Raw genomic sequence first — 14,789 nt, forward strand, 5'->3', positions numbered from 1 at the left:
CAGTGATCAATCTCTAGGCATCCTGCTTCTGAGAACAGGGATTCTATTTGACTAGTATTCTGTATAGCACCAAATTGGTTGTTTTAATGAAAAATGAAACCTGAATATGCTCTTGTCATCTGGCATTAAAATCTGTTCCCTAAAGTATTAGTCAGGAGCATCTGCATCCTGGACTAAAATGCATAGCGAGAATGCCTGTGATTGGCCTTTTACATGCTGGCAAAAGACTATGCATCTCACACAGAGTACGCTCAGTGAGGCCTCTATGCTGCTGTAAAATTGGGTACGAAACAGGGAAGTATTTGTGGCTTTTGGGTATTACTGTAGGGATACAATTCAGACCTTCATTTCCACAGCCATGTCCTGAAGTCACTTGCTCCGAAGAGAGTATTTTGGATAAGTGTGAGCAAGTGTTGGCTTTCACAGGACCAAGGGACTTACAGGTGAAGGACTTCTTTGGCCACCCATATCCTAAAGTAAATGCTGCTTTACCCTGTGTACTGTTACCAAGTGTTTACAGTTCCACTGACTGGGAATCTGTAGTATTTTCACTCTGTTCAGTATCTCATAAGAATCTGCATGTAATATTTGATTTTGAAATATTAATGATACCAAGGAATTGATGATACTAATTCAGGAACACTTTTTCTTTCTTCTGTGTAAAGAATTGATTTTTGTTTTTAGCTATCCACTACTGTTCTCATTAAGAATTTAAGGTATCTCATGGTTCTCTTACTGCCCTTGGTAAGAAGATCATGCTGCTGCCTTAGTAGTTGCAAACTTTTTTAATGTGTGTTGGACCTTGTCCAGTAATCTTGATCATATCCCAGTTTTCTAACATTCTTTACTACATTTTTCTACTGTATTGAGTTCTACTACCTAAAGGTCTTTTCGTTGTTCTTCCTTATTACTCCACGCTATTAACAATATAGTAACCTATTTAAAATGATGTTTAGAGCTTGTAAAGAAAAGGCCTGATTGTTACCTTTTATAGACATTTGCACTGTCTTTTCATACTTGCTGGAACTATCAAGTGTTTATATTTGTCATTGTTGCAGGATCATGTAGAATTTTCCCCCATGTTATTTAAAAGTGTTTATAGTCATGAGATCTTGGTTATCCATGGGCTGATTATCCAAGGTGTAGATTACCTATGTGTTGTTACTTCCAGCCATTCCCAGGCTGCAGCAAAACCTGCAGTCACACTAGAAAGCATCTGCATTTGATGTGTGGTATTTGAATTGTGGTATTTTTTCATGAAGCACTGCATTGTCTGCTAGTGTTCAGTTTCTTCTGCTTTCCATACTTTCTAAGTGGTTGACATTCAAATATTCCTGTAAATTATACATTAATCTTATATTTTGGAGTAACTGTTTTTATTCTTTAAAAGCTGATATTCTTCTCCATTATGTTTCATCTTCTTTAGAGGTGACCACTAACTATAGTCTAATGCACTGATTTACAATGTTATTATATAAAGTTGTTGCGAGTGAAAAGTGCCTCATCATGAAATATACCAGTTGTGAGTGGTTTGACCTGTGTTCCAACACAATATGAAATCCTAAGTTCCCAATTCAAAAAGTTCCTGAAAACCCAGGGATAAATCCATAAACATACTGAGGAAATAAGTTTATTTTATTATAAAAGTTAAAATTCTTATCAATGGTCTGCTTGGTGGGGCCTGTTTGGCCTAGTTAGTGGGTATTTGGTTGGTTTTATTAGTTCAGCAGTATGAGATGAAAGTAACTTCTTTGACATCAGTAAGTTTATCCTTCCAGCCTCTGTTATTGATAGAAGAATATGTGCAATGACTGTCCGTAATCTGTGGGTTCTCACCTGTGAAAGGCTGTTTACCTAACTTGCAGAAGGAATGCTTAGCATGGAAAAATCACATCAGTAAGTAGTAGGGATGGTAACAGCAAAAAAATCTCATGTTGAATTCTTCTGCATTACAGGAGTACAAACGCAAGTTAGCCAGAGTGTCCCAAGTACGGAAAGAACTCAGGTCACGCATCCAGAACCTGCCTGATCTCTCTCGACTTCCCAACGTCACAGGCAGCCACGTACACCTACCATTTGCAGGAGACATCTACAGTGATGATTGATTACCAAACATCCCCCCATAACCTTTGCTTTTCTGTGAAATGAGGGGTAGGCCAGACCGATCGGTACTCTTGTAGTATTATTTTTGTATATTGTTGCAGAGTGTCAGTAAAAATACTTTAATAATTTATAAAAAATGGTTTAAAAGGTTGATTTGTTTACTATTTTATTGGCAAGTGAACATAAGGCTACATTTATAAAAGTGGCATCTGTGTCTGTTACATGGAAGAATGAATAATTATCTTTTGTAAAGATTTTAGTTGGGTGCCCTGAAAAAAAAAAAGGTAAGATTTTTCTTATGTACCCTGTATTTAATGTAGATCAACATATAATCAAAACAGAATTCTGACTTGAGACATTTCCGTTGCTAGTGAGCAAGTGAAATGTGGAAATTACAGGCTTATGTTTGCAAGAAGGCCCATGCAATTTAATGCAAAGTTAAAAGTGATCTTACTGTCCATTACATTTAAATTACACACTCCCAAAACAATGTGGGTTTTATTTAATTAAACACTAACAACCAGTTTTCTATTGGAAAATATTAATCATGTTACACTGAGCAGATCTTCAAATGACTCAAAATACTCAAAATACTGCAATATTTTTGTATCATTTAGAAGTCAGCATGTAAAAACTATAAAATTGACCAATTTAATTATGTTTTGAAATTGTAACTTTTTACAGCTGCTTAATTTCTAAATCGAGGGACCATTCATTTGTAATCTAATCCCTTTCTGGAACATCTCTTTCCATTTAAAAAGGTTAATCCCAGAAATGTGAAGCCATTTTACAGTTTTAATTAAATTGAAAGGTCATTCTCTAAACTGTCTCAATTGCTAACTGCCCATTATTAAAATTTGACAGTGTACTATCCATACATGCAACATGATACAGCTATGCTGTACATCCTCTTCCACTGAGAAGCCCTGGAGGCCAGCATGGGCTACCACATCCCCACCTTCACCCACTCCAGCAAATATTTCTAAATCTTGATTGTCTTTTTCTCACACAACAGGAGGAGACTGTTCAGGCCTGTGTAAAAGTCAATGAGCAGAAAACTATTGCCCAGTTAAAAAAAAACTCTGTTGCATGGCATAAATGTGGTATTTCTCTGGGAACAGATGAATTTGTGAAGCACCCTTGTGTCCATACTATGCACTAAGCTTTTAAGTTCACTTAAAATCTTAAAGATACAGACAGGCATTTAGCACATTGCCAGAAAGTTCCAGCTTTTCAGTCCATCAGAATGAGCCATGTAATCATTGAGTGATTTTAAAAATGCCTGCCTGTACCTTTGGTGTTTCAATGACCTTAAAAACCTGGGCTGCAAGTGTTTTGAGTTGGATATATCATAGGAGTAATTAATGATTGCATTTTATTCATGGTTTTGCGCTTGTCAGGCATTGTTTTGTACCAGTTGAGTTCACAGTTTACAAGTTTAATATGCCTCACATGAAAGCAGTTTTTTTTTACAAAAAGCTGTTCTTTCTTTTAAAAACCCACAACAATTCAAAATAGTCCTGGAATGAAATTGTTCAAGGGTGTTGTCTGTCACTTGTTATTTGCTTCTACAGGGCTAACCACTAGAATGCTTGTAGGATGTGAATGGAGAATAATCATTCTCTTTAAAATAGATACACTGGGACATAAGCATCTCAGTCCAGTTACGTTTTCTTGTAGAAGTTGCCATGAATTAGACCTTGGTTAAGTAGGGAAAAAACCTGAAAAGACAGAAATACAAGCTGTTGACACAGCATTCCATAGCATGCAATGTAGAATACTGATTTCTTAAAAGATACTGGCCAACAAAAAGGAGTGCTCAATATAGTTATGAGCTCACTAGATGTCCAAAAATTTCAAAGTTTTGAGTGGCAATTTTCCATTCCATAGGAAAAAAAAAGCTGACTATATAGAATTCAAGAGGATTTAGTTTCTTTAGTATGCTAAATTAAATAACTCTTACTGACATATTTCAGCGTAGATTCTTAATAAGAAAAAATGTTCTGATACTAAATTTAATGTTTTAAATTTTTCTGTTCTAGTACATTAAACTCGTCACATAAATTCTTACACACATGGATGTGTGTTGCAGTTGCAGTTAAAGCTCAGATTTGCTGAACAATAGCACCAAATTTGTGGTAAATATTAAACCAGCTTAATCTATTAAGAATTCTAAAACAAATCATAAAACAAGAAGCATAAATCGTGAGTTCATGGTTGAATTCCATTCATAGAAAACTTAATTTGTGCCCAGAGGTGATTTCAAGTGCAGTGACAAGGCTTATTAGACTGCACTGAAAGATCTATCTTGGATACTCAGAATCACAGCAAATTAAGCTTAAACAGTCTTTTGCTGCCTGAATTGAAATTAGTTACAATAATAAAGTTGACTGCTGAATTTTCTTGATCTCACAAAGGTTTTAGAAAAGACACAACACATATTTCACTGGATTTGTTTTTCCTGTTCATAACTCCTAGTGATAACATTGCTTATCTACAGGTAATATAGAACTGATAAAAGAATGAGGAAAAAAACTCAAATTTTCTTGATGTATATAAGTTTTGATTTTGAGAGAGTGTTATTTTCTGGATATATAGTTCTTTATTTTACTGTGAAATTGTTTACTTTGAGGAGTTTTTCATAGCTGGGGTTTTGGAAATGATCCTTCAATATTTGTTTGGAAAAGAGGACTTGTGAAAGGCAAAGGTCACTCTTAGAGCAAGTGTCATATATTAATGGCTGAATGGTATGCTGGGTTTTTTGTTTTTTTTTTTTTTTATTTATATGGGAAAGGCATCAGGTATCAAGTAGTTAGGAGATTTATATTGTAACTGTAATAGTGTAGCAGGAGATAGCATGGTACGGTACAGATGCAGCCCTGCAGTGTCAAAAAATACCTCCAAATTCTCAGGTTCCAAATCTTAATGTACGTACTTCTGACATCTCAGGAAGAAAAGAGGCTGGGTGGGGAAAGGTAAGGTGCCAAGGAGACAAGAGGGAGAACATGCTTGGGTGGAAATCTAAAGCAAACCATGTCAGCTTCCGTCAAAACAAAAATAACTGCGAGACTGGGCAGCACAGTGTTTTATCTGTAGGTGGGATTGTTCCACAGAACTGCTTTGGGGTTTCCGTCCTGGGAAAGAAAATGTGTGGGCATACCCTGCCTACCTCTTCTAACATGGTCTGGCTCTAGGCAAACCAGAATGCCTGCCCTACAGAGGCATAATTATAATATATCTGAATATTTTTCATCTAATAATAAAAGCATAATAATTAGATTATTTGCTTCACTACATTGCACTTTTATTAAGCATTCTCTGAAAAAAGCGAAAAGATGCCTGCAGCACTTTGCCATGTGAGAATGCTTACCTTGGAGGTCACTGGGACTGCTTGTATATTCTAGTGTTTGCAGGCTCAATCTGTGTTTTTTGCAGAATGTTTTGAAAGATATCAGGAATACTACCCCATTTTTAAGTGGTTTTAAAAATAAATGGGAAGTCCTTAGCTACAAAAATTACCATTCTTCAAAATTATGTTTCATGACTTCTTTTGGAAATAAGACTACAGCCTGCAATAATACTAGCTTGTTTGATTCACTCTGTTAATGTTTGTATTAATATACTAAAATACTGTTAATCCCTAGCAACACAACCCAAACCACATGCTTATTATCCATTTTATCCAAGTAGTCTTCCGAGTGTCAAATTGAGAGCTTTCATTATGATGAAATCCCATTCCTGTTTACCTGAAGTTTAAAAAACCATTGTGTTAGGACTTGCACAGACTAGTTCTGCTCTCACAAGTCAGTGGTAACTCAGTCTGATGAGTCGATGATGACCGTAAACACGTACGTAGGACGCAGTAGCTGGCAGTGCAGATGACCATGGAGGATGTGGAAATCATATATAGGCTTTGTTGGTCCTCTGCAGAAGAGCCTTTTGAAACTTAAGGAAATAGATCTGTGGGTATGAGGTTTTTTTCAGTGGGAAAATCAGTGGAAACCAGTGTGTCTAAAATTTGATGGCTACATTTACAAATATTTAGGCCAGTTCTGCTCATTACATTTAATCACAGTGATTATTCCTTCAAGTAAAGAAAGCAGACTGAAACATAGTGTCTGAAGTGGAATTTTTTTCTAATGAATGACCAATTTTGTCTCGGCTCCTATTTCAGTGTGTCATTTATCTTGATTAAGTAGTAAATCTCTTCCATCGTGCTATTTACAAATCTAATTCTGATTTCATATTTACAATAGTTAAATATCCTACTAAGCATGATGTTTTTGTGGGAATTTGCAAAAGTTCAATAGCACTCATTACTTGTTTGCAACAGAAATAGACTTATTTGTTAAAAGCTAACAAGAAAAGTTTGAAATGTAAAGATGTTTCATTGTGCTTTTCTGACAGAACCTGTAATCCTTGTGTAATTTATGTCCTCAGAATTACACCTATATGTACACTCTTTCATATTTAATAAAACATTGTTGTAAAAACATCTTTGAAAATTATTTTTCATTGCTTGCATTCTCAGTCTCATGTTGGGAAATGTCTGTAAGGTAAACTGCTCTCTGTACTTAGGAGTCAAGCAAGATCTCATCTCAGGAATAATGCTGAGGAAGTGCTTGATACTAATTCCGAGGTTTATTACTCCCTGTAGTTTGTGTGACAGTTTTCAGTGAGGAAGCAGTGCATTAAAGGGTCTGAGGTCCTACCTCTAGAACTCAAAATTTAGTTGAGCTGATTATTTTAAGGCACACTTCTATAGCATTTTCAATGTGGTATGACACAAGGACTGGCAATGATACATATAGCATTGCCCAGTAGAATTTGTGTGAGCTGGGAAATAATGCTCACTCTCTAATCACATGCCTCTTTGCAGGGCTGTATGCTTAATGGAGACCTTCTTGCTCTTGCTTTACAAAATATGGCTGAAGTTCTGCCCTCTCTGAAATCAGTGAAGGCATTTCCTCTCTCAAGTTGTTCTTCCAGCTCTTCAAACACAAGCCAGTAATGTGGCCTGGCAGTGGTCTGGAGGGGAGCTCAGCAAGTCTCTCACAGCCAACAGCCTTCAGTGTTTCATCAAGTACAGGAAGGTAATATGTCCTGAAGGGAAGAGTGCATGACATGCATATATGTAATTAATGTATGTCTGCATGTAAGCCTCTGATGTGTGGATATGTATGTATATACCTACATATATTATGTATGGAAATATATTTATAGATATGTCTGTCTTTCCATATACCAATTCTATGGAACTCCAGTTAATAAAAAAAATAGATTCTATTAAAGGCTTAGGAATGATATAAAATTACTGGAGATTATTTCTACCCAGCATTTTGAAGCATACTTGTAAAACAAGAAAAGGCATATATTGAATGAATTCTTTCCCCTTGTTCCCAGAATAAAGTCCAATAGTTCACAATAGCAATCCCTTTTAACACCACCTTTGGACAAATCTCACAACTCTGGTAATTCCAAAGAAAAAAAGATGTTATTGGGAGCATGACAAGGCTTTATCTCTGTTAACAAATAGCGTGCTGCAAAGGTAACACACTTGATGTGCAGAATGCCTGTAGTTCAGTGCCTACCACCACAAAATATTTTTGGAAATGCGTAGTTTAGACAAGCTCTCCTGTGATTGTGTGGCTAGATCGCCCATTAGCTTACTCTGCACACTGGTTGTGCTCCCCCCTTCATCTCTTTTATCCCTTATCTGTAGTTTTATCCAAAGGGAATGCACTCTTGAGACCGCCAGTTGTTGTGTTCGAAGCACTATAAACAGGGACAACAGGGAAATGTGCTTTTATCTAACAAACACGTTCATGTTGGGGCACCTTAAAACACAGCAGATGCCTGTGCTGGTTTCACACTGACCTCATGGTCAGCACAGCAATACCTAATATGTGCACCTTTAATAAGATTTTTTTGGTGAAATTTGTATTTTCAAATACTTTTGTTCAATGCATGTTTTCCATCAACAGAATTAAGTATTTTTTCCAGAGGACTGGATTGCAAGTACATCAACAGGTGAATTAATGCCAAGTTCTACACTGAAAAAGGCAACACTCCAAGGTTTGCATTTTGTTTAAAGAATGGCAGTTCCTTTTTGTCCTACATGTCCATAAGAGATAAAGAGAGCAGTGCACCCTTCAGTTACTGTGCAAGTGTACAGGAGATATAGAAAGGTTACATGCCAATCTTTGGGACACTTAAGTACAGTTCACAGTGAACTATTCTCCCTTGCCCTGGACTGCTTCCCAGTCCACCACCTTATTTGCTGGTCCTACTTCTTAAGCAGTGTTCATTCAGTCTGAAGGCATTTAAAGTAAACTATTCATTAAACTAGCAAAACAAAAGGAAAACACAGACCTTTAAATCCAAGAAAGGAAATGCTTCTAACTAATTGTTGTATTTTTCAGGAGGGAAATGTGAAGCACCATGTGCAGAATTATCACTGCAGACTGTAAGTGGGACAGGCTATCTATAACCTCAGTCCTGAACAGTGACTTCAACAGTGTCCTCTCATCTCTATGCCAAACATAAACTGAAAATCTTTAATCTTGACAATCAAATGGTCCTGGTGGGACCATCATCAGCTTCTTCAAAGGATAAATCCTGGCTTTTTAATTCTTAGGGCATCAGAAACTACAAAACATGTTCAAGATTCCCAAGCATATTAAACAGGCTATCTTCTCAACTCCTTCTGGCAGACAATCACTCCCCATAGAAACAGAGCTTCCTTCTAAAAAATATGGTCTATGCTTCCACAAGGTACATGATGTTAGCTTGAGTTTTAAAAAAAACACTTTGTTGATTTACTAAAACTGGAGCAATATTTATTGCTGTAATCTTTATTATTTTGAAATAACATATAACTAAAGTAAAGTCAAAAAGGTTTTGAAATCTGCCTTCTGGCTTTTCTCTTTTTCTTCTAGGTCAAGCATCCGTTTTAGCTTAGAAAAGTGAAATCTGGAGTTTCGGGGAGTCTTGGAAGCAGAGTTGGTTGTTGCCTGTCCAGATTCACGTGTCCTGAAAAACAAAAGGTTCAAATGTCTTAAAGCAGAGAAGTCTGAATTAACATAAATTAACTGTGGAAGCACATATATACAATTTGAGTGAAAAATATCCAAGAGAAATACTGTATTTTTATGTGCAAGTGAGCAGTCAGAAGTGTTACTTTGTCATGCAAATTTTAGGACAGACATTTTGCATTAATGACACAAATGTAACTGGGCATTCTTTGCACAAAGTGGCTTTTCATAATAATCTTTGATTTTAAAGGCTGGAAAGTTAAAATTGATCTCAATCATACAAACTGAGACATACACTAAGTTATCAAATTGAACTTTATTAAATGACTTATCTAAAATAACAAGATGTAATGCACTCTACTGGGCAAACGGCTGCTGTAAATAGGAAAGAAACAGATACCTGGAAAGTGATGAGGGACTGTTCCCTTTAGATCCCAAACTACTGCAGCTTACAGGTGTAATTTTCTTTGCAGACTGAATTTTTATATCTGGTGTCTTCAGGCTGGATTTGATACCTGGAGTGCCACAATTTTGCGTTCTGGTAGCCAGAAAATCCCTGCTTTTACCATAATGTCTTGTTGTTTTGTTGCAAGATTTGCAAGTAACCAGCTATGGAGAGAAGAAAGTGAGTATCAAGCTGCCTTTCAGTATTTCCACCTTTATATTATAAAGCCATCTGAAGAATAATCCAAACTGTTCTCCAAATACCATGACACAAAATTAAATATTTGCTTAAGTAAAATATGAGATACTAAAAAGTAACATACACTTTATAACTCGTATTTTAATTTGGTCTTCTTAAGCCAAACACATCCTTTGGGTTTATCTAGAAATTACTCCAATTCCCTACAAACTAATTTCAGGAGACCCCTACCACTGAATGTAATGTTGTACAGAGAAACACAAGAGAACAACCCTGTCAAGACATGAAACATCACCTGAACTGGACAAATGATATTTTGAGTGTACAAGATATACTGAGTATACCAAAGTACTCCTATACATTAGAAATTTGGCTAAAAAAATAATCACATTCTGTGTCATCTAAAGTCATTAGCATATTCTACCCCAAATGAAGTTTTATTGCACACTTTTCAGGGAATCTTGGGATAAAATATTTAAAGTACCAAACTCTCCAACCCAGTCATCCATTTTACTAAAAACAGCGAGTCTCAGTGAACAAAGACAAGGCTTTGTATTAGGGCAAAAGTACTTACTACAATAAGGAGGATGTTTCTAAACAAAGGGCACTTTTCTCTCTGTGTACCTCTAGGCTGCAGGGAACTTCAGCAGCACACCAAGCTGAGAGGTGCATCAGAACCAATCACATCATCCAGTCACAGAGACTGTCAGGCATTCCTGATATCCCTTACTGCCATGGCAACTACCCATACAAAGAGATACGAAAGTAATACAGCCAGACAGCTTTCTGAGGCACCAATTAGACTGACAGAAAATCAGTTACGTGATGCTTCTGGTTAAAAATAACATACTCAAAAGACTGTCACAAAAATGTCTAAGCAGTTTTGAAGACATCTATACCAAACCATTCTTCATTTCAAAGTGTGTCAATTTAACTAAATTCAGATAGTTTTATTAAAAATTACATTTAAAAATGCTGAAATGAAACACTTTTAGTTAAGTGTTTTGACTTCCTCTAGACATTATATTTTGTCAGCCTAACGAACTAAAAAAAATAGTATTAACTATTTTACTGCTCAGGTATTGATGTATTTTTAGCTCTTCTAAATGAAATACAGGTGGGAAACAAACCCAGCATCTCATGATGATTTAGCACTGTGCACAATATAAAAGGAGGCGACCACTTTAGATTAATCATAGCACTTCGCAGCTAATTTCCATTCCCCGAAATGGATCAGCAGTTAACTCCAAAAATGTTTAAAGCCCTGAAATAGTCCATATGTTATACGCCTTTTTAACAGCAGAAGCAATCTAAAATCAAGTTCTACTTGCTAAGAAAGTTCTCAGAGGTTCAACCTGTCACACTGTTGCTCGCTTTAATTTCCAACCACACTGAAATTTTCATTTGCACAAGTCTCAGGTATTAGATTACAGGGATCTACAATGCTAATTTCAAAAGCTGCCAGTTGCTGAAAGCATTTTAAAGACTTCAAATAAGAAACACTTAAATCATAATCCACAGGACAAATTCAAACTGAACAAAACACCAGTACAGCAAACTGTAATTACATACCAAGATCAAAATATTACCTGGAGTTTAAACTATTTAAACTTAATTTTAAACTACTCATATGAATGCACAGCGTGTCTCTAACAAACATTCCCTAGCCAGACAATGTCTAAGAGCCCATCATAATTTCATAGAACACTGCTCTGTTCATCAGTTGCTTAAAGAGACAGTTTTTAACATGCGCCCAACATTTGTGATCCCAGAAAAATAAAGCAATGATATCAGCTTGAAGAATCACAGAACATCTTGAGTTGGAAGGGACCCACATGTATCATCAAATTTCAGCTCCTGGCCCAGTACAGGGTATGCCAAGAATCACACCATGTGCCTGGGAGTGTTGTCCCAATGCTTCTTGAGCTCTTGTCAGCCTCGGTGCTGGGACCCCCTTCCCTGGGGAGCCTGTTCCTGTGCCTGACCACCCTCTGGGTGAAGAATCTTTTCAGATGTCCTTTCTGAAGCTCAACTGTGATCTACAATTTGGGGAGAGTGCCTTTATGAAGCCTCTTATTTTGCTCTGACAACCAAGAACCTTGGTGATATTTCCTCATTTTAAATTTTTTCATTAACTCTAGTAATCTTTTGTTTCACAAGATTTACTCCTGAAACCACTAGACTCTTATCCAAGAAAATTCCAAGTGTGCCAGCAACCGCTGGGCATGATAGGGTGCTGTCTCATTTATTACAACCATTCACATAACCTGTTTTGAAAACAGCACATAACTTGGCAACACTAGATTAAATGTATGCTATTATTCTTCCAATAGTAATTAAATGTCATATTCTTGAGTATTTTTAGGAAAAACAACTGAGGCCTTGAGAAAAACATCAGCTTATTGAAATTACCTCCGCAGTTTAGTTTTGAAAGACTTCCTATAAACAGTAACATTCTGACAAATGTAAAAAATTCTATTAATACAGATGGTAATAATAATCTGATGTTGCAAAAAAGGCTAATGAAATACATGAAGTAAAGCTTGTGTCAAAACATATTTGCTCAGCAACTGATAAACTGAAACAAAGGCAGTAAATTAGAAGTTTGTGTAGCTTCTCTAACATGGAGGGTCATGAGGGTTTTTTAAGAGAAAAGCTTACTGGTCTTGTCATTGCATTCATGATCTATCTATTATGGAAGGCAGATTTTTAAAATATCATTTATGCATAGAAGGTATTACAAAAAGAAAGGAAGAGTCTTATGCTTGTAATAAAAAAATGTGTGGGCTCCTCTTCTAAGAGAAAGGTTTCTGTATCTTCTTTTTATGCCACTGAAATAGGGACATGAAACTTAGGGAAGATCATGCACCTGTCAGTTCCAAATAAATGTCCTTACCAGAATGCTTCTTGACTCCTTGTACTTTCTCAAAAGCTTTGTCTGTTTCATGTTAAGTTTATGATTCTTTGCCTCTCGTTTAAGAACCTTCTCTATCTGTGGAGTCACTTTCATCTTTGGTTTGAGGCGCACCCGGTAGCTGTCAGGAACCAGGAACTGGAAGCAGTAAGGACATATCCTTTCTAATCCACGTTCATTAGCTACAGATAAATAAAGGCAAAAGGACAAAATAACTATGTTTTATCAGCAAACTTTAAAATGCTGTGCTTCAATTTTGACATTAGCTAAGTACCTAAGTGTTTTTAAGGTAACAGTAGAACACGAGGAAGCTGAGCACCATTCAGACTAAGTTAACATATGGCACGAGTTTACAATACACATAACTGTAGATTTTCTTGAAAAAATGCAATTCCTTGTTAGAACTCTGCAACAATGGAGGCTCACAATTCTGCAAAGAGCTCCATGTAGGCAAAATCTTCTACCAGATCAGGGACAACAAAGCCTTGTAAAACTCTGCCCATTTTAAGTGTGAGATGACACGACCTCGGGCTAGAATGAAGAACCGCTTTGAGATAAATTTCAGACCCAGCAAGAGGCTCGCTCTTGCTATCTGCATCATTAGCTCCTGCAGCCGGAGCTGGACTCGGGCGCCTCTCCCTAAACCCCCCGAGGGACACCCGGCTCTGCTTCCTGGCGAGCTCCGCACTGCAGCCGGCAGCCCCGAGACACACAGCCCTGCGGGGGCAGCGCAGGGGAAAAGAGAGGAAAACAGAGAGGAAGGGCGAGCCGGCATTCATTCATTCATTCATTCATTCATTCATTCATTCATTCATTCATTCCCCCGCTCCTGTCCTTGAGCTCTCCTGCTGTCCCACGGCAGGAACCTCGCGGGAAGCACGAGTCCCCCTCCTCCGGGCCGACTGCACCACCTGCGCCCGGGGCCCTCACTCGCCTCGGGAACTGCGGAGCATCCACCTGCGAGGGAGAGAGGGAAAGCGTCAGGGCGCGGCCGCCGGGCTCCCCCGCCGCCCGTCCACCGCCCCGCCGCCCTTCCTTACAGCAGGAATCGCGCCTGTCCCGGGCAGACCCCCGCCAGCTGCTCCGCCGCCGCCAGCAGCAGCCGCCGCTCCATGGCGCCCGCCCCGCCGGAAGGGAAGGAAATGGAAGGGAAGGGAAGGGAAGGAAGGCGGGCGATGTGCAACGCTTGGCCGGGCCCCGGCGGCACCGCGGCCGCAGCACCAGGGTACCGGGCTGGGGCGGGCCCCGGGCTCGGGGCAGGGCGGGGGCTGGCGCTGGAGGGCAGCGGGCCGGGGGAGCCCGGGGCGCGATACCCGCCTGGGCTCGGGGAGCCGCTTGTGTCCCCGGCTGTGTAGAAAGTTTTTTCCTGCAGGAAAGGAAACTTTTACTTCAGGGAAAAAAACGTGAGGAAGAACAGCTTTACGTAGAGGGCGGCAGAGCTCTTAGGCTGGCCCAGATAGCTCATGGAATTTCCTTCTCTGGAGACATTCCAAGCCCGCCTAGAGGCGTTCCTATGCTCACCTGCTCCAGGGGACCCTGCCCTGGCAGGGGGGCTGGACCGGATGGTATCCAGAGGCCTCTTAACACCGTAACAATTTTGTGATTCTGTGGGAAACAAAACAAAACAAAATCTCCAAACCCCGCAGATTCCTCTGTGAGGGGTTGTCAGGTGAACGATCTGCAGCAGCAGCTCCAGAAATGTGCCTGATGCTCAGCAGGGCTGAACTTCATCTGTCACCCTCTCCATCTGAGGTGCCTTTTCCGTGGAGTTTGACGGCTGCGGACTTTGCTTCATGACTCTGCCAATGTACTCCCATTAAAAACAAACAAAAGAAAACCCCAACCAACAAAAAAAACCCCCCAAAAACAAAACAAAACAAAAAAAAACCAAAAACAAACCAAAACAAACAAAAAAACCCACAAAAACCAAACACGCACAAAAACCTAAAAACAAAACCAATCCCCCTCCCAAACCTCCCCGACCCCCCCGAAAAAGCCCCAAAACCATACCCTCAGCTTTTCACTGTTTGATGTGTGTTTTATTAATTCCCTCAGCCCTGTTCATTTGCTAGACGTTTTTATCCTTTGATCTATT

The 14,789-nt window shown here is 38.7% G+C and overlaps 2 protein-coding genes across 2 annotated transcripts in view; one reads left to right on the top strand and one right to left on the bottom strand.

Annotated features, from left to right (window-relative positions):
• RPRD1A (regulation of nuclear pre-mRNA domain containing 1A) overlaps positions 1 to 2,105 on the top strand; it is a 38,872-nt gene extending 36,767 nt beyond the window's left edge. Inside the window, exon 7 of the mRNA XM_062512979.1 lies at positions 1,956 to 2,105. Coding sequence (XP_062368963.1) covers positions 1,956 to 2,105 — 150 coding nt within the window. The remainder of the gene's footprint in view (positions 1 to 1,955) is intronic.
• Positions 2,106 to 8,955: 6,850 nt separating this feature from the next.
• C1H18orf21 (chromosome 1 C18orf21 homolog) lies at positions 8,956 to 13,810 on the bottom strand. Its single transcript, XM_062500074.1, has 5 exons — positions 13,735 to 13,810; positions 13,629 to 13,651; positions 12,677 to 12,876; positions 9,538 to 9,746; positions 8,956 to 9,135 (listed from the first exon to the last, which is right to left on the bottom strand). Exons 1-5 carry the CDS (start codon positions 13,806 to 13,808, stop codon positions 8,982 to 8,984), a joined length of 660 nt encoding a protein of 219 aa, XP_062356058.1. The 5' UTR covers positions 13,809 to 13,810; the 3' UTR covers positions 8,956 to 8,981.
• Positions 13,811 to 14,789: the final 979 nt, after the last annotated feature.

The sequence above is a fragment of the Cinclus cinclus genome, chromosome 1 (assembly GCF_963662255.1).
Source record: "Cinclus cinclus chromosome 1, bCinCin1.1, whole genome shotgun sequence".
In the NCBI taxonomy this organism is placed as follows: Eukaryota; Metazoa; Chordata; class Aves; order Passeriformes; family Cinclidae; genus Cinclus; species Cinclus cinclus.

Bases quoted from the DNA above. Each gene is read 5' to 3' on its own strand.
- C1H18orf21 (XM_062500074.1), bottom strand. From the start codon at position 13,808: ATGGAGCGGCGGCTGCTGCTGGCGGCGGCGGAGCAGCTGGCGGGGGTC. The intron at 12,877-13,628 runs GCGAGTGAGGGC...ATTTATCTGTAG, and splicing joins GATGCTCCGCAGTTCCCGAG to CTAATGAACGTGGATTAGAA. The intron at 9,747-12,676 runs GTAAGGACATTT...TTCTCTCCATAG, and splicing joins AGGAGTCAAGAAGCATTCTG to CTGGTTACTTGCAAATCTTG.